Raw genomic sequence first — 22,217 nt, 5'->3', positions numbered from 1 at the left:
AATCATCAAGAAAACGATATACAGCAATTAACTGAGGGAGTAATCAGGCCTGTTAGTGTTTATGCAAGTTAATGTGGGAAGTCCGGTTCATCGAAGCAATTTTATGAAACAAACCTTTTTTAAGTAGCCAATCTCAAGCTTTTCTCATTTTGATGCAAGGTTGTCACATCTAGTTGGGCTCTGCAAGCCTTTTTTATCAAGCTTGGCAGATGTTTTCTGAAACCTGGTGAAGAAGAAACAAGAAACTACCCCCTAAATACAGCACATACCCACAAGTTGGATATCAAGCTCTAATTAGCAAGACCATATGAAATCATTGGTCCCTCACAATTCCTGAGCCTTTTTAGATTGTATGGGCAGTCAAAGAAGACGAGAACCACCCCGGCAACAACCTGACCGAAACTACTACTTAAAATGGAAGCTAGACCTTTTAGAAAAGTTGCTGGAATTATTGTCGAGAACTTTTTTTTGTTTCGCCAAGTGGCTAACGGTCGGTTTCATAAAGCTTGAGCTTTTCGCCTGTAATAATTTATCATCTGCCTTTGGTTTTGCATTGTCTTGTGTGGGTTGGATCTTTCCTGAAGACAAACCTAAAGCCCCATTCGAAATATAAGAACAGTAATGATAATCCAGTACATTGTAAACTAACAAATGCAGGATTAAGCTAAGGGCAAAATATGAATCGCCATTAAAAGTATATGTAATATGGTATGATGAAAACCAACAGAATTGCTTCTTTCTTACCTTTGGCATCCTTTTTCGAAGTCGAAAGGCGGTTACTTCTACCAGTATTTGAACTGGTGCTGCTGGTTGATTTAGCCCTGTTGTTGCTGCATTTTGCTTCTGATGAGTTGGCCGCGCCTTCCACTGGATGAAATTTTTCATTCAACGCAAGAATGAAAGCTGGATAGCCACAAATAGGCATGATTATGAACACAAAATCATGAAGGTATAATCATCAAATAACAGACATTGCCAGGATGAACAATCACCAACAAATTAAAGATAAAAATAATCAACAATTCCGAAACAAATCAGAATGTTGATTGGTGCAACTTCCTACATCATTTTGAAACTAAAGGAATCATTCATGAACAATGAGCTCACGTTCGAAAGAATATGAACCAATTTATCATGAATCATTATTAATATCTTCCACATTCAAAAATCAACATAAGAAGGATCAATTTGTGCTTTACAACAGTATCTAATTAATTAATAATACTCACGAGAAGGGGGATAATCTCCGGAAACTTCAAACCAGCGCTCCAACTCCTGAACGTCGGAATCGAATTCTCCCCTGGTGAAATTATAGAACTGAGGGGCGTCAAACTCGTAATCCTCATCGATTCCGGAACAATACCCCACACAATCCTCCTTCAATTCCTCCATTTCTCCCTCCGCCCCACCCTAGCTACCACATCCTCCGTCCACCAGAGGAACCGCTTTGAAAATTAAAGAAAATCCAGAAAGCAAAAACAAGAGAATTGCAAGTTCCTCTGAATGGTGAGGGAGGGTGTGGGTGTGGGGCGAGAAGGAATGAGAGAAGGAGAGCAGAGCAGGCATGGATCTTGTACAGATTGTGGCGGTGAATATCCGAAATTGTCGTGCAAATTTAGCGCCAGCCAGCATTTGGCACAAACGTCGGATTTAAATACTTGAAAATGGGAACGTCTCTGTTCCTCGTGATATGGATATATAGACGATGTTTGACGGGGCGTTTGCATTGCATGTTTATATTTTATGAATAGTAAATACGCTTGCTTATATCAATACACACTATTTGTTAATAAATATTAATAAAAAATAGTAATAAAACTTGTGTATACGATACTAACAATAATTGTATTACAAAGAAAAAATAAATATTTTAAATAATACAAAATGGGTGTGTTCCTTTGAGTCCAAAGTTACTGTAGCGGCACTGTTCAACCAAATTTGCCAGCGAAATCGCCTTACGCCTGATGGTCGATGTCTGCTGTCAACAAATTTTCTTTCTTTTTCTTTTTATTTTTTTTGAATTTAAAATATAATTTAATATTTATTATAATTACAGACTTAAAAAAATATATACAATATATATATTATTTTGTAGGGAGTAAATTTTGTTATAATACAAATAAATAAAACTTTAAATATATATATTAAGTATAATATAAATTCATAATAAAATTATAAAATATAAATTTTATCAATTAAATTTAATATACATTTATATTATTTTATTCATTATCTATTAAATCAATACACATTAAAATTCCCAAAACCACAACTAAACCTAAACACAAAAAAAACATCAAAATTCAAATCCATCCCAAAATTCAAATAAAAACCAAACTCCTAATTTCCGCAAACCGAAACACACCCGTAGTTAATTATTTCATGTTTTGTAAATAATATGAGGGACAAATCAAAATTGCAATGTATGTGAGATACACATAGTATTACTCCACCATGCTTGAGTTCGTAGTTTTAAAATAAAAATTTATATATAATTTAAAAACAAAATATGTATTTAAATATTTTCAAAAAATACACACAAAAATAGGGAAAAAAAAAAAAAAGGATAGAATGAGAAAAACTTTGAAAAAAAACCTTTGAAAAAAACTTGTTATGGCAACAAAGGATTTATAATTAAGATTAAAGGCAAAAAAATTTTGACATGCAGCAAACAGATACAAAAACAATGGCAGCAAGTCATGAACATATTTTTAGCATCGGAATAGTATAAACAAGTTTGGTATATAATATAAGGATCTCAAAATCCCTAACTTAGGGAGGGAGGGAGAAATAACTGAAGGGAATGAATGCAGACGTGTATAAATAAATAGCATTACAGGCGATGTTGTATGGCTAGGAGTCATTCTCTTGAAGAAGCCGAATAAAGGTTAAAGATCATCGGACCCATTGAAGAGAGATTATTTGAAGCTCAAGATTATGTCCTTATCCATCTGCAATAAGAAAACCAAAAGTATTGTGCTCGAGTCAAGGAAATGATTTCATGTGATCGATTTACTGAGTAATCGATAATAGCAATTCAAGGCTTACATTTTTGGCCAATTCTTTGGCTTTCTCATCATCAAAGCCGAGTGAAGCCAAAATCTTGTGCCCTGCGTACTCCTTTTCCGACCAGATTCCGAGCAGTATATGTGTGACTGTTACCTCACCATCTTCACCTACATGTCAACACAGGCAGGAAGAAAACAAATAATTGGCGACAATATTTGCAAAAGGGATAGTAGCAACAATACAAACATGCTCTCCAATCAAACAGCAAAATGGAACTCTAAGAAACCAAGAAGTAACAGATATCCAAACACTTGAGCTAAATATGTTATTAGGTCTCATGGGGGCACAATTCTCAGCCCCAAAACACCGTCTCAATTCAGCCCCCGCTCACTCAGACAGCATATGTATACAGTATATATAATCTATACATACAATTTAGCGTTTTTATATATATTTATGTGAGATGGGGCTGTGTTGGGGAAGAGTGTTTTGGGGTAGAGGATCTCACTCCAGTTTTACGGGCACCATGGCTAGTTAATCCAATGGAAAAAATTTACCATATCTTCAAATCAAATTTATTTAAGTAAAACCCAGTAGGATGCAATCGATAAATACTTCAGTATACGTGTCACTTGTAAACCATCCCTGCCTTTTCATTCATGGAATCATCAAATTATATATGCATAGGATACGTCCGTCGTACCTGACTTGAGCTTCTCTTCAACTGCCCAGTTGAGAGCCCTTTGAGCAGGCCCAGTCAAGGGAGGATGCTCAGGACTGAAAATATACATGTCAGACTTCCCGAGCAACTTCACAGTTTCATCTCTGACCTTAAAAAGTGTAATACCATTTTCCCTTAAAAATTTGGCTGCCAAACTAGTTCCTGCAAGAAAAGGGACCTTCAGATATCTACTAGTCCATATTAAAACTAAATTTTTTTCCCATCATTTTCATAATTTCAAGAGAAATAGTAAAAGCAGGGTTCTGAAGATGCTCATAAACTCATTGAATTATTAAAAGTGCTAAAAGGGCTAGCTATGTGACAGATTCATAGATCTTCATGCACTACTGTGGTGAACTCAACAAGAGAATATCAAACTATATCACACCAATGGCATTAAATTTTTGCAAATATAATAAGTTCGTGAACTTAACATGATTGGAAGTATGCTTATACTATCCTATGCCATTACAGACCTTCAACCAATATGCCCATAAGCAGAGCCTCTGTCCCTGTGTTCGTATACTTGAGCTTCCGGGCCTCCAATTCAGCCATAGCAAAGGATTTTATCGACCTTGCTGACCATCTATAAACATAATAGTTCAATAACTATCAATAACAATTATCTGAACTTCCGAGAAAAAGAGAACGAAAAGCTTCAAAATCTATCACAAAATTAAAATAAGAGGACCTAAAAAATCCTTACTTTGGTGCCTTATCAGAAGCAACGCCCTCTTTAATCCTGCAAAACAAAAACCAACGTACAAAATAAGTTACCCGCACAGGAACGGCAGCCAGAATTTCCATAAATAAGCAGATAATTACGTGTTCGGGAGACTGAAGGATACTGTGGCGACAGTGAAACCCCGTCGTTTCGAAGCAATCAAACAGAAACTTGATGGCTGCGCCAATAACTTAACTCCTACAAAAGGATTCGATACACTGAAGATTAGGCATTGCTCGAAGGGTCTCCTGGAAGCCGGATTCGCGGCAGACGAAGCGTTCGAAAACGGAAGCACTGACAACCCTTGGGCGGCCATTCAATGACACAAATTTCTGAAAATCTCCACCTCTGATTGCAACACTACACAAATACCCCAAAACCGAACTGCGACGAATCTTTGGAGCTTCCAATTGAAAATTTCCCGTAAAGTCAGAAACGGATAAAAATCTGCACGGAATTTCTTTCGCCGTCTGTTGAGGGAGGAGCTCTCTGGTGTGTTCTGTGTCCGTAATTAAAAGAGAAAGCAAATCAACTGCAAATACGACTTTCAAATCGGAAACATACGACTTTTATTATTATTATTATTTTGAAACACGACTTTAGGAGTACGGAACGACGCCAAATTACATTGGGTCGGGTCAAGGACAAAAGAGCCCATGAAGAAGCCCAATTGTTAAAGGTGGCTGTCGTTTAGTATTGTCACAGCCGGTGACGTTAGACACTCGAGCATAGATCTGTTTTGTCTTTTTTTTAAGATTTGAAATTTGCGATATTGCGCCCAATGCGTGAGCGAGCATTAAAAACCCTCACCTGTTACCATACGAATCAACGGTCGAATTTTTTCTACAAGCTCGTGCCCGCAGTTTTCGCTCTCTAGCTCTTGGTGCTCTGCTCCCGCAGCACTTGTGGATCCATTGCATTTTTGTGTGGAAGTCAAGCCCTCAGGGTGCGGCATTCTGGCTAAGGAAGAAATCCTGTTGAGATTGATTTTTTACTTTCAGGTACACTATCTGGTGTTAATTTCTGTTGTTTGCTTTGTGAATGTGTCTAGTGCTCGAGTTGGTGTAGTCCATGCGGTGTTTTAACGAGTTTGTTTTGAAGTAAAATTGGTGATTTTGGTTCATCGACTGCGTATTTATGTTAAATCTAACAATTTCGTCTTGGGACATATTATTGAGTTGAGTTGCCAAATCAGCATTTTCAGTTTTTTTAGGGTTGAGTTTGCGGATATGAAGATTTTTGTGCAATCCTATTGATTTTCCTGTATGCAGATTGTATAGGTGGCAGCATATTATGTTGTGATATAAGATTTATGTTTATGGTCAACTTGTCTACACCGTTTACTCTTTGTGAAGAAATAGGCTGAATGACCGTAATTGAAGTTGTTTGGTGATAATGAAAACAGTTCTACTGTATGTTACCCGCATATCATATGACCTGAACATTGAAGTGTCAGTGAAATTTGCAAAGCTGCTGAAATTTATGGATGTGTAGCCCTGTTAGATTTGTTTATTCTCCTTTTGTGTTGGTGGATTTGGAGAAGTTGATAAGTTAACCTTTAGGGGGTCTATTGTGCCTGTGATTAATTATTTTTGCTTCTATCTGCAGGTATACTTAACTTGAAAGACCCAAAGGAAAACAATCTCTTCTTACAAATGGACACAGCATGTGGGTCTCTTCTCTCCGAATTGCAGGTATTAACATCTTTAACATACACTGTTTAGAAATTGTGCTTTTCCTTTGATTTCCATTTAAAATTTGCTGATGAATCTATTAGATTATATGGGATGAAGTTGGTGAATCTGATGCTGAGAAGGATAGAATGTTGCTTGAACTTGAACAAGAGTGTTTAGAGGTCTACAGAAAGAAAGTTGATCAGGCAAACAGATCTAGAGCGCAGCTTAGGCAGGCAATTGCTGATGCAGAGGCTGAGCTTGCCGCCATCTGCTCTGCAATGGGAGAGCGACCAGTACACATTAGGCAGGTATGGATGAAGAATAACTTCCTGCCTGGTTAATTGATAAATGTATTTTTGACAATAGCCAATTTGCCATTAGTACTCCATTCCATATTCCAACAGAGCAACTTGCATTTGAAAGCAAGCCTATTCACACTTCGATTTTGTTTTTCTTAATGCTGTATATAAATCCATAATTCATGTTGAAGTCCTAGGCAATGAAACAATTTTACAGTAAGATGATGAAAACCTTTAAGATGGTGGCATCTAGATCATTGTGGATGCAAATCTGTTGCAAATAATATTATATGAACTGATTGACTATTGAATTTGTGTGCATGTGTGCTTGTGAATATATATTTTGCTGTGATTATCTATCGTGGTTAATGGTTTCCTTTGTTTAGTCTGATCAATGTACTGGGAGCTTGAAAGCTGAACTCAGGGCCATCCTACCAGAGATAGAAGAAATGCGAAAAAGGAAATCTGATAGGAAAAATCAATTTATTGAGGTGCTAAAGGAGATAGAACAGATAAAGCATGAAATCTATGGGGCAGGGGTGTGTGTTCCTCATGACATTTCAGTGGAGGAAACAGATTTGACTCTAAAGAAGCTTGATGAGTTGCAGAGAGAACTGCATGCACTTCAAGCGGAAAAGGTTACCTCGTGAAACTATTCTCTGGCTGGTTATAGGTGTAATTCAACTCTAACTTGTTTCCCTGGAATGTGCAACTATATGCAGAGTGAACGTCTGAATAAGGTCTCGGATCACCTTAACTGTTTGTACTCGTGCTGCTCCGTACTCGGATTGGATTTTAAGCAAACTGTCAGTGAGATACATCCAAGCTTGGGAGAAACGGATATTTCTAAAAACATCAGCAATGATACCATTGAACGGTTGGGAACTGCAATTCAAAGACTGCATGAGATTAAAGTACAGAGAATGCAGCAGGTATGAAAATGTTTGAATAGGTTTTAACTCTCAAATTTTGCTCATATATTTGAAAAAGCTTTTGAGACTTTTGAATGTTGGCCAGTTACAAGATCTTGCAACCTCATTACTGGAGCTTTGGAACTTGATGGACACACCAGTTGAAGAACAACAGGCATTTCAGAAAGTTACCTGCAATATAGCCGCTTCAGCTGATGAAATCACGGAACCTGACATGCTTTCTATTGACTGCATCAATTGTGTGAGTCAATGGGTCACTGATGGGCTTATGCTCCATACTACTAATTCCTTTTGGCCGCACCTTGCTTCATTTAAATTTATTTTTCTAGTTCTAGGTTCAAAAATAAGCTGATTTCCTTCATTTACCTTTCAGGTCAAGGCTGAAGTTTCCCGATTAGAGGAGCTGAAGGCAAGCAAAATGAAAGAGCTTGTTTTGAAAAAGAAGGTGGAGCTAGAAGATATCTGTAGGAAGACACATCTAATTCCAGAATCACTTGGTTCAATTGACTTGGCCATAGATGCTGTTGAGTCAGGTATCTAACTATATTCTGAAATATAGTAATATATTATTTCTGTCAATTGATGAATTCTCATGGTTGGTTTTTGATAACTTAAAGGAGCTGTTGATGCCTCCTGTGTTCTTGAACAAATTGAGATCCAAATATCTAGAGTCAAAGATGAGGCTTTTAGCAGGAAAGAAATCCTTGAAAAAGTTGAGAAGTGGATGGCTGCACGTGAGGAGGAGAGTTGGCTTGAGGAGTACAACAGGGTTGGAATTTCATTGCAAAAACTCTAGTTAGTTCTAGATCTACATATACTCGATTAAAATCAATTTATTTGTAGGATGAAAACCGCTATAATGCCGGGAGAGGTGCTCATCTCACTCTAAAGCGTGCTGAAAAAGCTCGCGCATTGGTCAACAAACTTCCCAGTATGATTTGAATTTCTCTTCGAGCTCTTCTATTTTCTTTCTTAGTGAGGATCATGTAGTAATCAAAATATCCATTCATATGTTTTGCAATGGCCTTGTTCTCTGAAACAGCAATGGTGGACACGTTGGCTGCAAAAACTAAAGCATGGGAAAATGAAAAGGGAATCCATTTCACCTATGATGGAGTAAGTGTTCATTGTACAACACATATATTGTTTGGTAATTTCACCTGCCACAAAAATAATATTGTATTTCCATGCACATTATGTCTAGATCCGTCTCCTTTCCATGCTCGAAGATTACATTGCTTTCCGGCAAGAAAAAGAACTCGAGCGCAAAAGGCAGCGGGTATCTTCTTGTAGTTCATGCTAAACAATCTAAATATGGATTCTTTCTTAAACTCAAAAAGATTGTGTATATATTGTTAAACTAAAAACAGGATCAAAAGAAACTTCAGGAGCAACTATTGACAGAGCAGGAGGCTCTTTATGGTTCAAAGCCGAGCCCTATGAAGAACCAGAGTGCAAAGAAAGGTTCCAGGCTGTCCTATGGAGGTGGCCTGAGCAATCGAAGACTTTCTCTTGGCGGATCAACACTACATACCCCTAAGCACGACACAATTCCTTCATCAAGAGCTACACCTAACACACGCAACGCCAAAAAACTCGACACAAACCAGGATTGTTTTCGAGATGATGGACTTGCATCATCCCTCTCCTCAGGTAAAAAAATCGAGCAATCTATCCTTGTGGTGAAACTGAAGAGAAATAATAAATTTCAATCTCTTGTCTTTTTCAGGGAGGAGAGGTTTGGATTTGGCTGGTTTCCCTGTCAAGCAGCATTCTTTCAACCTCGAAAGCAGCCGCGAAATTGACCCCCCCTTCACAAGAAAGCCATTCTCCCCTATTTCATCCGTGGACTCGTCGAAGTCGAATGCAGCAAACATTCTGGAAGACATAAACAAGAAGCAAAATGACATGCTGCAGAAGACACTGTTAACACAACCATTCTCCACTCCCTCCAAGCCATCGACATTCCCTACACTCGATCCCGAGAACAGAACTCCTCAAGCAATGGCTGCCATCCCCATCCCCTCCACGCCGTCCACCGTATCCCACCCAATGCAGATGGTCCTAACGCCGGCCAAACCGCCTGCACCGGGCATCCCCATCCATGATGAGATCGAATACTCATTCGAAGAGAGACGAGCTGGATTCGTCGTCGTGCCGCCTGCCAGGTCACATCTCCTTGCATAATTGCAACTATAAAATGTCGATTGATTCGAATTCATTCAGTGTGATCGTTTTATGATTTGGATGTGTCAACATGATCAGTCAAATTCTGTTGTCTTCATCATGTGTTCTTGTTGTTCTTCTTCCATCACTCAACCAATTGTGAGCTCATCTTTCATTTTTTAAGTCAGTTCCAGTCCTCTTACCTAAATATAAATTTTAATTGAGTGTAATATAGCATGTCACAGTACACAGTTAAGAAATCACTTCAATATTGGACGAAGGCAAAGTGGCATGAACAGTAAAATTGCACTGAAATGAAGGGTAGTAATTTCTAAAGTGTAGTCAACTTTTATTTACCTAAAAAGACAAATAACAGGTCAGAGACTGAAATTAGGGTTGGCTCCAATGTTAACTTTACAGCTTTTAAAATATTTATAAAAACCCACAATTTTGAATATATATTTAAAAAAAAATAAAAATGATGTCTTTTTCCATAATGTTTTCTTTTATTTTTTAAATATTCCAATTCCAATTTTTAAATCCCATATATGAAATTTCCAAGACGGACCTGAAACCATTTTCTCAACCATAATTAATAACTCTTTTGAATTTTGCAATTTAAAATTTGCTAGCTACCTAATTAATTTCTCAATATTTAATTAAATAATTAATTTATATTTATTCGTCTTAATTTCCCCCTGCCTCTACTGTTATTTATTTATTTTTCCTCATTGCAAAACCCTAATTTTACAACCCCTCAAAATTATTATTGTTATTTATTTTTTCACATCTGCCATTTTTTTTTGAATTTTTGCAAAATCAATTTCCGCAGTTTCTGTTTCCGCGCAGTAAGTTGCAGAAATTGAAACTTGGCGGTGTTGGAGAAATCATGGCAGAGAGATTCTTGTAGATGTACTTTGTTTGTACTTTGATGACCTTCCCGAACTCAAAGCCTGCTCTGATTTCTAGATTTACGAAGTTTCCGTAGCAAGTTTGAGCTGGCTTGTCTGGATTGCTCTGGAATCTATGCTGTTGTGAAATTAGAAATTATAGTTGAGAGTTGTTGTGCGTATTTAAGTTTTTCGAAGCTTGAGCGTGAATAGATTTGAGCTCATTAGTTAGGGTTTAAGAATCTGGGGAGGGTTTTAGGTATTTTACAGACATCTGTTTGGGTTAGTGTATGAATGGAGGAAAAGGAAGGCATAAACGGCGCCGGAATCACAGTTAAAGGCGAAGAAGCTCCTCCGAGCTTCAGGGTGGAGCCAAGGGTTGAGAATTCCAGCCAGTTCGGCGGATCAACTGCTCCTCCGGTGACACCTGCGGCTCAGACAAGTGGCGATGTGCGTACTTCGGAGATGAAGAAAAAGAGAGGACGGCCGAGGAAGTACGCGACGGATGGGGCTATTGTGGCATTGTCGCCTATGCCTATATCGGCGTCGATTCCGTTCACAGGTGATTATTCATGGAAGCAAGGCGCCGCTCGGTCTGCTGATTCTTCAAAGAAGAAGCATAAATTGGATTTCGGGAGTGCAGGTATGGTATAATACCGATCGATTTTTCAATTTTTTGAACTTGAAGTATGGCTAGGCATTGAATTTTTAGCTGCTAAGATATAGAAACTAGATCTGATTTTTTTTCGGGGGGTTTATTTATGGATTGCTTTTTTATGTTTGCTTCGTGATCTGGGTCAACCTAATATAACAACATAGTTTCGAATATCCAATTTGATATTTTACTTCTGTTGTAGTTTGATTCTCTGAGCAAATGAGGTTAGTGGCAGAAAATCCTCTGCCAATTGGTGCTGTCCTTTTAGGTGATGTGACAGGACATAATATCTGTCTTGTACTGAATATTCGTGGTATTCATGGACGGGAAAGAAAGAATTAAGAATCTAAAGTGTATAATTATTGGCTGATGATGTAACATATGTGGATCTGACAGAAGGTTGGAAGAAACAGGATACGATTGACACTTGTCCTGCTGAATTGACTATGAAGATATTTCAGCATCTTTTGAGCATTCATTATCTTCACGCTATAATGCTCTTTTCCTTTGTGAATCTGATGAAATGTGGGAGTCCGAGATAATGAATAATGATAGAGCAGCATGGGATAAATTGAATGAATTGTGATGCCACTGGTTTTTTTCTTATTGCCCCAATTCATTAATGACTTTGGTATGAACTGTGATCTGTTTTCCAGAGATTATTTGTCCTGGTTCATTCTTGAATTCATGATGTACAGTGTGTCCTACTTGAATGGTAAGTTTGGAAGGTCAATGGAATTGAATTATATTTGGGGGACCTACCTTCACCATGTTGAAACTGGCAGTCATTATTGAGACAATGAAATAGAAAGCTATGGGAAAATGTAAACTCTATGTGTAATCAGTTTACAATAAGTTTAATTTCATACATGTTTATATACATTTTTTTTTTCTGCTAATTGGTATTCATGTTTAAACTAATTATTGAGTTTGAGTGGTTGAAGTATGCTTTATAGGGTCTCGGATTATTATAATTGGTATTCTGTGGTTGTTTCAGTTGACTATATCGCTGTAATTTCTACCGGAAAGTTTATGTGATGGGAATTCCTGCTGTGCTAGTGTTGACAAGGCCATTGTGTCAATCTCTTGAAAATTACCCTGGCTAGTATCTTGATGTTTTATAATGTTGCAGGACAAATGTCGGCATACCCTACTGGTGGAAATTTTACACCCCATATGATAACTATTAATTCCGGAGAGGTATTTCTTCTATGATGACGTAACTTTTCTGTTATTTCTTTTTCATATTAATAATTTATGGTCAAATTCCACTTATCTCAATTGCTATTGACATTATCTTTTTAATAATAATAAAAAAACTGTATTCAATTTATATTCATGCTGCTACTTTGATGAAACTCTGTTAAACCTGCACTTGGTTTTGTCATTCAGGTTTATAGAAGTTGTTAATTAGATTGAAACAGAGGATTTTGCTTCATGAAATCTGTTTAAAAGTTGTGGCTACGGTTTTCTTTCCCTATATAATAGCTTTTGATTTGTGGTCCTTCTAACGTTCCTAATTTTGTTTTGGCCTTTTTCTGCCAGGATATCATGATGAAGATAATATCCTTTTCTCAACAAGGGTCTAGAGCCATTTGCATTTTAGCTGCAAATGGAACTATCTCAAATGTGACATTGCGTCAACCAAATTCTTCTGGTGGTACTTTAACCTACGAGGTGGGTGCTGTATCATCCATACTGTATTGGTTGATATACAGTAGTTGTTTTTTTTTTTTTTGCTTTAATGAAGAAATTTTCATCTTTAAAACACTTGGTGTAGAATTAAATTTGTGTTTGTGTGGTTCCTACAGGGTCGTTTTGAAATCCTCTCTCTCACTGGATCATTCATGCCAAGTGATAATGGACAGACAAAAAGCAGGTCTGGTGGGATGAGTGTCTCGCTGGCTGGCCCTGATGGACGTGTCTTGGGGGGAGGACTAGCTGGCATGCTAGTTGCAGCTGGCCCTGTTCAGGTTAGTTTGTGTTTCTCTAATGAAAACAAAAACTACGCCCCACACACACCTCAAGTGATGTCCTATTCAAATTTGTCGTTGTTGCCTTAGTGATTGATGATCATGGATTCATGGTATCTTAGGAACTTTGATTGTTAACTATTTAGGTAAAAAAATTGATTTGCATTCAAGATGAATCTATCTTCTGCCTCTGTATTCTAACTCTGTAGACCTCTCTGTACTCATTGAGTCCTTTTAATCGAAAACCTTTCATTTGGGAGGCTTACACACTGTCTGAATCTTTCAAATTTAACAGGTTGTGATTGGAAGCTTTGTTACCAGTCAACAACAGCCGGAGCCAAAGCCTAAGAAACCAAAATACGAGCACACAATAACATTTGCTCCCATCCCCTCAAACCCTCTTTCTGAAGAAAGATACGAACCAACCTCCAGTACACCAAAGCCAAACTTGACCACACCCGCTACTTTTCACGAAGACAACTTGGCTTCTGTAAACACCACACTTGGCCCCAAAATAGCAGATGTTGAAAATAACATTTTGTTGCCGGATGAGGATCCTAGAGACCAGGGCCGCGGATTAACTTGCTGAATTCATTAAGCTTCTCGTGTTTGTATTTTAGCTGTGTTATTTTTCCCTTTTCCTGTTGTAGAAGTTGTAGCCTCACTTCTGACCTGCCCCCTGCTTCAAGTCGCCGGATGCTATCCCACCTTGATGAAGCGGCGCATGACTTGTCCGTTCCATCCAGTTTACTAATTTCCTGCTCAGGTATTTTAGATTAGGATTTGTTGTTAGAATTCCTGGATCTGTCACTCTTATTCCATTTCTCAATTATGTGTAACTTGCTGATGTTTGAAACTCGATGCGACATTTCTAGTCATAGTTTAAAGACTTGAATTTTCCTTGGCATATTCGCGGTAAGTACATTTTTCTTCGTGGTCCCGTAGACTTCCCTTTAAAGCCATGATATTAGAAGCTTCACCTAAGTTCATGCCTATAGTTATATTTATTTGTATGAAATTGAAGTCACCATGTTTGTAGGCTGTGTTTATGAGTCCATTTTGTGGATGGATTGAAGTTTGTAGGATTTGTTGAAGAAGTCTTTTGGGATATGTTTCTCTACCAAATGACTTTGTTGTTTTGAGATTTGGTCAATCTTTTTCAAGATATTTTTACACAAGTAGATGACAAATGCAATCCTTACACAATCAGAATCAGACCCACCATTACAAATGACAGCCACCACTCAATTTTTAGTTACAGACTAATATTGCCAACAAACAAACATCAGTCAGAGGATTCTGTCTTCGTATAAAAACAAATTAAATAAACAAATCTTGGACATAAAATCAAACTGTGGTTAGAGAGAATATTCAAATTTGATGAGAGGTATCTCCTCTCTTTGTCTGCAACATGAAAGGTGCCTGCATGTTTTGGTGACAGTTTTTTTTGTTGTACAACTAATTTTTAAAAAATAATAAGAAGAATGTTCTTATAAAACATTACATTTAATCAAATGAAACATAAAAATTGAATTAATTCTTCATTGTAGATAAATTGCATATTAGAAATATATATATATATATATTAAAGATACAATTAAATAAAACCTAAGGGTAGTTTGATTTGTGTTTTTGTTTCTGTTTGTATGGTGACTTGATATGATATTATATAAAAGTGAATAATATATTTTATATGGAGAGTTTAGGAATTATATAACAATAAAATAGGGGAAGAACTTGTTAAAAGAAAAGTAAAAAATTTGAGCAAATCAGTCAGGCAGCATCCATGATTATATTAATAGCATGCAAGAAAAGCTGGCCGGGATATATAAATGAAAACATGTTAAAATGTGCATAAAACATCAAACAATGCCCTTTTGCCATCACTTTTTATCCTACTTTATCCTCATTCCATGTGAACGGATTCAAGAAAATCAAAGACTTCCATGGATAAGCATCTCTGCATTCATTGAGATTAAAACTTTTTTCACGAATGAGATGCAGTTATTTCTTGGAGGAACACTATTTTCATCCACAGCCATCCAAACTCTTGAACACCGCTAAGTTTTAGCTTATCTTGGCCTGAAGAATTGCACAAGACTCACATTTGAATGCTGAAAGGGGAAATCAAGAAACCCGAAAAATTACAGCAGTATTGGCAAGACTCATGTTACAAGCTTTTCTGCCTTCCAACCGCTGTTGATTTTCTCAATGAATTCTTCGACTCTTTTTCTTAGCTCGTCGTCATCCTGCTCATCTTCTTGATTTGGGAATTCTTCCACATTATCAGCCATGTGCATGCTCCCACTTGGCAAGTTTTCTTCCTTGTCTTGGATTGTAACTTTCGCCTCCTCGCCGGAAGAGTCCCTTGTATCTTTCTCGACAATTTTGGGACTGGTAATGGTGGGAATGGCATTGGGCTTTTTGTCTTGATAAAATTGTCGCTTTGAGGTGCCAACAAGTAGAAAGGCAATGATCAGATTGCAGACACAGAAAACAGCCAGGGAATTTGAAGCCGCCAGGCTGATTAACTCCATTGTTGAATCCAACATCTTTGAATGTACTTTCTTGCCAAAAAATGATCAAAGTGGGAGATGGAAAATGAAGAAGTTGATGATTGAGGTCTAAGAGAAGGTTGTATTGTGATGTTTTGTTAAGCACAAAATGGGAATGGATTAAGCACTTATAAGGGCTTTTGCTTTGGATGGCAAAAGGTAGTGAGGAAGAAGAAGAAGCTGCTTTTATGTCACTATACTTTATTCCAAAGTGGGATTAGTTAATCTTAATCATGATGATTAGTTTTCTCATTCTTGACAAACTTAATCAAAGTTTCTGGTGTAAACCCAAGAGCCCACATGGCCACTTCACAAATATTCTACTAAAGATTCAGAGCTGTGATCTCAACAAAAATGTGAAAAGTTTATCAATCCAGTAGAGAATAGTGATAAGTTTTCATGGCATGATAACACTTTCATACCAAGTCTCCATTGATAAAGAGATTGAAAATTAGCCACCAGATTGATTGCTTCAAGGCTAGGTTGAATTGAATGTCCTATTCTAGTAAAGGAAGGGACAAAAGAGTAAATTCTCAGACTAGCAAAACTATAAGTGTAAGAGAGGCAATATATCCAACCATTTCATCATTTGAAAATCTGAAATCGAAAAAGGAAGAGTACATTTGAAAGATTGGTCTATTTTGAGCATTCAATGCAAGTGTTTTCAAAATTCTTACACTAATGGGATGTACCAAAACTTCAGCAACAAACATACTTTGATTGCCAAAAAGTGTTCTAGATTTACTGTAGCACCTGTCCAATGCTCTAAATTTAACAAAAATAGCCCCGTTACTTTTAGTGTTCAATTAACATCTACCAGCTCGACATCGAAGATCAGCCATGAGTTTGGAGGTATTTTCCCAGCTTTGCTGGAACCATAACTGCATTTGGAATAAGATATGTCATGAACTGTGTTTAGAGGTTATATGATAATCTATGGTTGGCACGATTACTTAGGGATGCATATTAGAGAACAGAAAGGGAAATTTACAATACCCCATAGCCGGAGGGATTGTTAGCCTTCGTTTATCCCCAATACGCATGCCTGCATTCAGAATGAGTTAGTGGAGCAGGATAAAACATTAGGAAACCGGGAAAAGAATTCTGTACAAGTGTGTGGAAGTTCATGTCGGGTATGGTTACCGTTAACACCGACATCCCATCCCTTGATGACTTGGCCAACACCTGCCACAGGGAATATCAGAATTATAAAACAAATATCGTCTTGACTGTTCAACATTTACTTAGAGAATAACGGAATACCTAAACGGAACGTGAAGGGTGTTCTTCCAATGTTTGAGTCAAATATTTTGTTATTCTTTAGCTTTCCAATGTAATGCACGCTGACCTGCAGGCAATAGAATTGGATTATAATTTTTTTGCAATAAGAGCAATTTATGGATCAACTTGTGTACGGTGAAAAACCACGCACATGTAAGTAAATAGGAAGAGTATTCACCTTTTTTCCTGGTGAAGCTCTTTTTCCATCTGGTTTTCCCATCACCAACTCCTCTATCACCAAACCATTCGGAAATGTTCTCACTTGAAATGATTTAGCCTCTTCTTTCTTCTGTTTCTTCGACACAGGAGCCTTTTTATCAGTTAAATTTCCCTCTGCATTAGGAGTTGGCACACTTTCCTGCTCTTTGTTCTGTTTTTTCTTTTTCTTCTTTTCCTTTTTACTGTCATGATTACCATAGAGATACTATCAGTGTGTAATGCAATATATTCATCAGAATTAAGGTTTGGATATAAAATAGAATTAAATCCTAACAGAACAGAAAGCACATTAACAAATAGCATTGTATGCAGGGTAAGGAGCCCAAATGGATCGAGGATGTTTGGCAGGAATGAGAGAAGTGGAGGAGATTGGAAAAAGGTTGCTTGGGTCAATATTGCCTGATTTCATGCTACAAACTAGAACTTTCGTAATATGCAGCAGCTATACTTCAAAGAAATAACTCAATATATATAATTACTATGGAACATTTTTAATTAACCTTTAATAATAACAAAGCAAAACTCACTTTGCAGAAGAGGGATCTGGATCATTCCCATTTGCAGCTACTGGAGACTCTTCCGTAACTTTGGAATTTGGCATTGCATTTTCCTGGGCACCTTCAATATTCTCTGCAGCCTTTCTCTTTTTGTTCTTCTTCTTTTGTTTACCTTCATTTGCAGGAATTGTAGTTGTAGCATCAGGTTGAACTGAACTGTCATGGGGTTCACTATTTTCCCTGAGATGAAACAAGTATGTATAAATTTAAAGCAACAAATACCAAGGCACTTTCTTCAATCCTTAAATTTTAGAAACATTAAATTCAAGAATATCTAACTATTTGGAATTTGAGTACCTTGCAGCTTCCCCATCTTGGTCATTAGCTTTGATCTTCTCTTTCAATTTTTTCTGACCACCAACATCACCTTTTTCATTGTTTTTGTGGGTTCCTACATCCCCTTCCTGATGTTTAATCTCCTCTGTTCTTGCTTCAGATTTTGAGTTACCAGACTTTTCTCCATGTACAGATATGGGAAATCCGTCTTCATCTTCACTCTCCAATATGGAATCATTAGTTTTAGCCTTGAGAACAATCTGGCAATTGGCAGTCTCGTTGTCATCAGGCATAGTCAACTGAGGTTTCTGCCTTTCCACTTGTTTAGAAACATCATTCTCATTGGAAGGTCTTCCATCATCAATTATTTCTACAATTCTCACTACAGTATCAGGTCAGAAGTTATGTTTAATAACTTAGCAATCCAAGGTCACAAGAAGCCTTCATCAAACAGCAGTAAACTGATCAAATATATCAAAAAAATTGCAGATATCATCGTAACATCGTAAAGCATAAACTACACAAGAACAAAATGATTCCATATACAAGTTCAATACATATGTGTATGTGTATTTATAGATATATGGATATGTTTGCATGCACACACAGCAAATGAAATCAGAAATGATAAAAAAATAAAAAAATATCTTGACATGATCATACAAAAACAACAATACCTCCGCTGTTGGGAGCAGGTTCAGTGTAATCATCACTCTCATATTCCTTGGAATCATACTCCATGTAGTCCTCCTCATCTTCAGAATCAGTTCCAACGATACCCTCCTCATAACTATCGCTTAAAACATGAGTTACAGAAACAAATCACAATCTAAAAATTAAGAGGAAAACTATCCAAACTGACATTATCTACTGCAATGAGAAAACACAAAATACTTTCATAAAATGAGCATGCAGACACTGATAATAAATTAATCAAGGATACGATCCATAGTCATAATCATCCTCCGAAGTATCCTGATCTTCATTAACACCATAGAAAAAGCCAGAAAGGTGCACACGGTCAGAGCCTGATATCAAGAAGGTAACTTCATCATCCTCCTCGAACTCAAGGTTCAGCGCACAATTCTCTAGCTTCTTTGGGAACAATGAGCACAGATTAATAGGATTTTTATCCCCGACTATACACTGCAGAACCGTCCTATTACCGGATGAACAGGAGCTTAATGTTGCCTAAAAGCAATCAAACATAAATTACAATCTCAACCTCAAACCAAAAACACAAAAATGTTGTGCAAATTCATTTTAGTTGCAAACAATTACTTGAAGAATCGATTATCACCCAACTAATGTATAACAAATCAGCCTAATGATTTTAGGAAATGATGTTTCATTTGTCCTATTACCTGAGACAAATGAAGCCGTCCCCTTTCATCGGAGCGATGGATGTATGGTTTACCAGGCTTAACTTCAACGCCTGGATTTCCAAAGAAACGAAAATATTACTGAACAAAAATATCGATAATCAGTCTCTAGCAAGAACTTAATCGTTGACAGAATCAAGCTTACCCCAGAAAGCCATTGTAGCAATTCAGCAGCTGCAGCGTCTAAAACCCTAGAGCAGCACAAAACGCTGCGTTCCAGCGACAGCATAAAACCTTTAAAGCCGCTCAAATGAGGTGCCATTTAACATACGACGTCGCTTTCTGCCATTTTCCAATGCGGCTGGAGGGTAATAATTTTCTTTTTTTTTTCTCTGACTTGTGACCTAATTAGCCGCAAACTAAGTAAGAATTGTTTATTTAAAAATATTAATATTATATTAAAATACGATATAAATAAAATTAAATAAAAAAATAAAATCTGATAATATATTATAAATTCTATAAATATTTTTAATGTTAATAAAAAACATTAAAAAATAAATTGACATTTTATTTATTATGAGACGAATTAAAATGAAAAAATTGAATAAATTATAGAGTACTATTATAATATATTATATATATTTATATTACCATATTTAATTACTTTGATATTTCATATGCTTACAATTGAAAATTTTAAAAATATTGTTTCTTTTCGGTTTTATTGGATTTGAATGTTTAGCATTTTTATTTTGAAAATATTGCGGATATATGTAACAAATCAAAGTAAAAAATATTGGAGGATATCTATTTTAGGTACGAGTTGATCGGTATCAGCTTGGCAATATGAACATGAATGAAAGTGGATAATAGATAAACTTCATATACAAAAAGACCAAATATGTTGAAAGAAGGAAGAAGGCGGTGATGAAGCAGTAAGAACATTCCAGAACCTTTTCGAAATACTTTTGTTTGGAAATTGAATTTTAATTTATTATTCATCTAATATTTTTTTTTTAAATATAAAATCAAGACACTTATTTTTTATTTTTTATATTATACTAAAAAATTAATTTTATATATTTAAAACATCACGTCAACACTTATTTATATCACATCATACACCTATTCAAATTCAAAATTTTTAATATTCAAATCTCAACTCAAAAATCAAAGCCGCCGATAAATACAGCCTTAGATTATCCATTTGACCTTGTGAGTATCTATCCTTCAAATTTAGTCTATGTTTATCTATATTTTGTATATACATATAAACGTGGATATGCTGTAATTTAATCAGTGTTTGTTTGGTCTGATCCGTTATAAAATCTATAAGAAGAGAAACCATCATAATGAACATATGCAATTTACAATCGAATCCGTACGATGATCTCAAGAAGATTTTGCATTGTGTAAAAAACATCATCGTCTTCATTCGTTTGTGTGAAAAGGACAGTCATTTTCATGGAAGATACTAAATTTTTATCCTTTTTCACCAACAAACGAATCCAAGCCTGTAAAAGAGTTGCATCAATTCTCCAAAGAGTTGAGCAATTCAAAATTTTCACATACAAACTCAAAACCCTACAGCACCTTCGTTTCCGGCGAAGGGATTCAACCCTAATCTCCAAGAACCTTCCCTACAAGAAACCCAAAATTCAATTCAAAATATTTTATTATAATTTTATCATCGTAGAAAATCTTATGAATTTCCATAACTACAGTATTATTATTATTATTTTTAATTATAAAACTTCTATTGCAGAAAACTAGAGTGTTTTTTCCCAGAAAACTTCGCAGACACGCTCGTCGTTTGAAGATTGTTAGAATTTTCATAACAAAATAACTCCAAAACTTTCTTCTCAATCAGACATATTTGTGACCTGAGCTATGCTACATGTATATATAGATATAGAGATCAATAAATAATCTTAGTACATTATAGCTATGTAATTACATATATAGCATAGTAAGAAAATGGCAGGATGGTCTGCAGAAAAGGCAACAAAAGCCTATCTTGAATCAATGGAGATGGTGAGTTCATCTTAAAACTTACTCCCAGATTTCACATTTTTTTTATTATTTTAAAAATTATTCTAAACTCCAAAACTCTCTGAAGCAAGGACAGGTGTCTAAAGAGCCTGATGCAGCAGAGTTCATCTCAGCCATGGTGGCCGGCGCGAGTGCGCGGCTCATAGTCGTAGCCTGCGCCGATGCAGCCGAGCCGACCGTGTCAGCGCTGGCGGCTGCAGCCCATCACACAGCCGGAAAGGTGGTCTGTATTCTGCATGAGCTCGGCTCCAACAAAACATTGGCGCCCAGCTTAGCAAAAGAAGTCGAGTTCGTTGTAGGGAATGCAGAGTGGCTGATCACAAGTGACTACGTCGAAGCCGACTGCGTAGTCGTAAACTGTCGAATTCGCAACAGCGAACGTATACTCAAAGCTGCGAGAAGCGCCATTGTCTTCGGGTACAATGCCGTTTGGACAGAGCCGTCGAGGTTGCAAGAATTCGATGCACGTTTGTTGCCGATAGGGGAAGGCTTGTTGCTGAATCGAACAGGCGAGACCGCGAAAAGGGCTCGATGGGTTGTAAAAGTTGATCGACTCACCGGGGAAGAGCATATATTTAGGTTGAGGGCGAACCCGGCAAAGACTATTTTTTCCCGATAAGTAAAAATCGATGTTTTACCAAACCTGTACAGCTGAGAAACATTGGAAATCAATACCATCAACATGTGTTATTACAAGTAGCCCAACCATGTCTTGTTTCTTGCATTCTCTGTTTAAGTTAACCATAATGTGGGGCTTGGCAAGAACCTTATCCGGTCCCGAGCCATGTGACGAGATGCACGTGGAACTTCGACTAGTAAGTGTTGAGGGCCATCGAGACCACTTGCAGCTTCGATCGTAAAGTAAACATCAAACTAATATTATCATCAATGCAGGCTCGCGCGCCAT

The 22,217-nt window shown here is 36.8% G+C and overlaps 6 protein-coding genes across 11 annotated transcripts; 3 read left to right on the top strand and 3 right to left on the bottom strand.

The window, feature by feature from the left end:
- Positions 1 to 48: 48 nt before the first annotated feature.
- On the bottom strand, positions 49 to 1,455 carry LOC127259982 (uncharacterized). The gene is made up of 3 exons (XM_051287603.1): positions 1,230 to 1,455; positions 745 to 903; positions 49 to 590 (listed from the first exon to the last, which is right to left on the bottom strand). Exons 1-3 carry the CDS (start codon positions 1,390 to 1,392, stop codon positions 406 to 408), a joined length of 507 nt encoding a protein of 168 aa, XP_051143560.1. The 5' UTR covers positions 1,393 to 1,455; the 3' UTR covers positions 49 to 405.
- A 1,232-nt stretch (positions 1,456 to 2,687) lies between these two features.
- Positions 2,688 to 4,962, bottom strand: LOC127259226 (ATP-dependent Clp protease ATP-binding subunit CLPT1, chloroplastic-like). Its single transcript, XM_051286401.1, has 6 exons — positions 4,556 to 4,962; positions 4,437 to 4,472; positions 4,207 to 4,316; positions 3,713 to 3,892; positions 3,049 to 3,176; positions 2,688 to 2,951 (listed from the first exon to the last, which is right to left on the bottom strand). Exons 1-6 carry the CDS (start codon positions 4,768 to 4,770, stop codon positions 2,919 to 2,921), a joined length of 702 nt encoding a protein of 233 aa, XP_051142358.1. The 5' UTR covers positions 4,771 to 4,962; the 3' UTR covers positions 2,688 to 2,918.
- Positions 4,963 to 5,257: 295 nt separating this feature from the next.
- Positions 5,258 to 9,720, top strand: LOC127259300 (65-kDa microtubule-associated protein 3-like). The gene is made up of 13 exons (XM_051286533.1): positions 5,258 to 5,455; positions 6,063 to 6,148; positions 6,232 to 6,438; positions 6,816 to 7,067; positions 7,152 to 7,361; positions 7,447 to 7,602; positions 7,735 to 7,894; positions 7,979 to 8,130; positions 8,205 to 8,292; positions 8,404 to 8,477; positions 8,566 to 8,640; positions 8,732 to 9,014; positions 9,091 to 9,720. The coding sequence occupies exons 2-13, from the start codon at positions 6,110 to 6,112 to the stop codon at positions 9,546 to 9,548; spliced, it is 2,154 nt and encodes a 717-aa protein (XP_051142490.1). The 5' UTR covers positions 5,258 to 5,455; positions 6,063 to 6,109; the 3' UTR covers positions 9,549 to 9,720.
- A 533-nt stretch (positions 9,721 to 10,253) lies between these two features.
- On the top strand, positions 10,254 to 14,088 carry LOC127259512 (AT-hook motif nuclear-localized protein 6). Its single transcript, XM_051286887.1, has 5 exons — positions 10,254 to 11,060; positions 12,205 to 12,272; positions 12,618 to 12,749; positions 12,884 to 13,045; positions 13,341 to 14,088. The coding sequence occupies exons 1-5, from the start codon at positions 10,712 to 10,714 to the stop codon at positions 13,632 to 13,634; spliced, it is 1,005 nt and encodes a 334-aa protein (XP_051142844.1). The 5' UTR covers positions 10,254 to 10,711; the 3' UTR covers positions 13,635 to 14,088.
- LOC127259511 (peptidyl-prolyl cis-trans isomerase FKBP53) lies at positions 13,555 to 19,614 on the bottom strand. Of its 6 annotated transcripts, XM_051286882.1 has the most exons (13): positions 19,461 to 19,578; positions 19,298 to 19,368; positions 18,877 to 19,124; positions 18,611 to 18,729; positions 17,955 to 18,315; positions 17,628 to 17,837; positions 17,060 to 17,282; positions 16,864 to 16,948; positions 16,744 to 16,785; positions 16,597 to 16,645; positions 16,418 to 16,481; positions 15,194 to 15,489; positions 13,555 to 13,803 (listed from the first exon to the last, which is right to left on the bottom strand). In XM_051286882.1, the coding sequence occupies exons 1-12, from the start codon at positions 19,471 to 19,473 to the stop codon at positions 15,211 to 15,213; spliced, it is 1,764 nt and encodes a 587-aa protein (XP_051142839.1). In that variant the 5' UTR covers positions 19,474 to 19,578; the 3' UTR covers positions 13,555 to 13,803; positions 15,194 to 15,210. The 6 variants fall into 6 exon arrangements, with proteins under 6 accessions (XP_051142839.1, XP_051142838.1, XP_051142841.1 ...); XM_051286881.1 differs by lacking the exon at positions 13,555 to 13,803 and having other exon boundaries at positions 14,871 to 15,489; XM_051286884.1 differs by lacking the exon at positions 13,555 to 13,803 and having other exon boundaries at positions 14,871 to 15,489; positions 17,955 to 18,303.
- Positions 19,615 to 21,059: 1,445 nt separating this feature from the next.
- Positions 21,060 to 22,006, top strand: LOC127259699 (uncharacterized). Its single transcript, XM_051287230.1, has 2 exons — positions 21,060 to 21,292; positions 21,378 to 22,006. Exons 1-2 carry the CDS (start codon positions 21,236 to 21,238, stop codon positions 21,927 to 21,929), a joined length of 609 nt encoding a protein of 202 aa, XP_051143187.1. The 5' UTR covers positions 21,060 to 21,235; the 3' UTR covers positions 21,930 to 22,006.
- The last annotated feature ends 211 nt before the right edge of the window (positions 22,007 to 22,217 follow it).

Source organism: Andrographis paniculata, unplaced genomic scaffold (assembly GCF_009805555.1).
Source record: "Andrographis paniculata isolate CXL003 unplaced genomic scaffold, ASM980555v1 Contig60END, whole genome shotgun sequence".
Taxonomy (NCBI): Eukaryota; Viridiplantae; Streptophyta; class Magnoliopsida; order Lamiales; family Acanthaceae; genus Andrographis; species Andrographis paniculata.
This window is presented reverse-complemented; position numbering and strand designations above follow the sequence as displayed.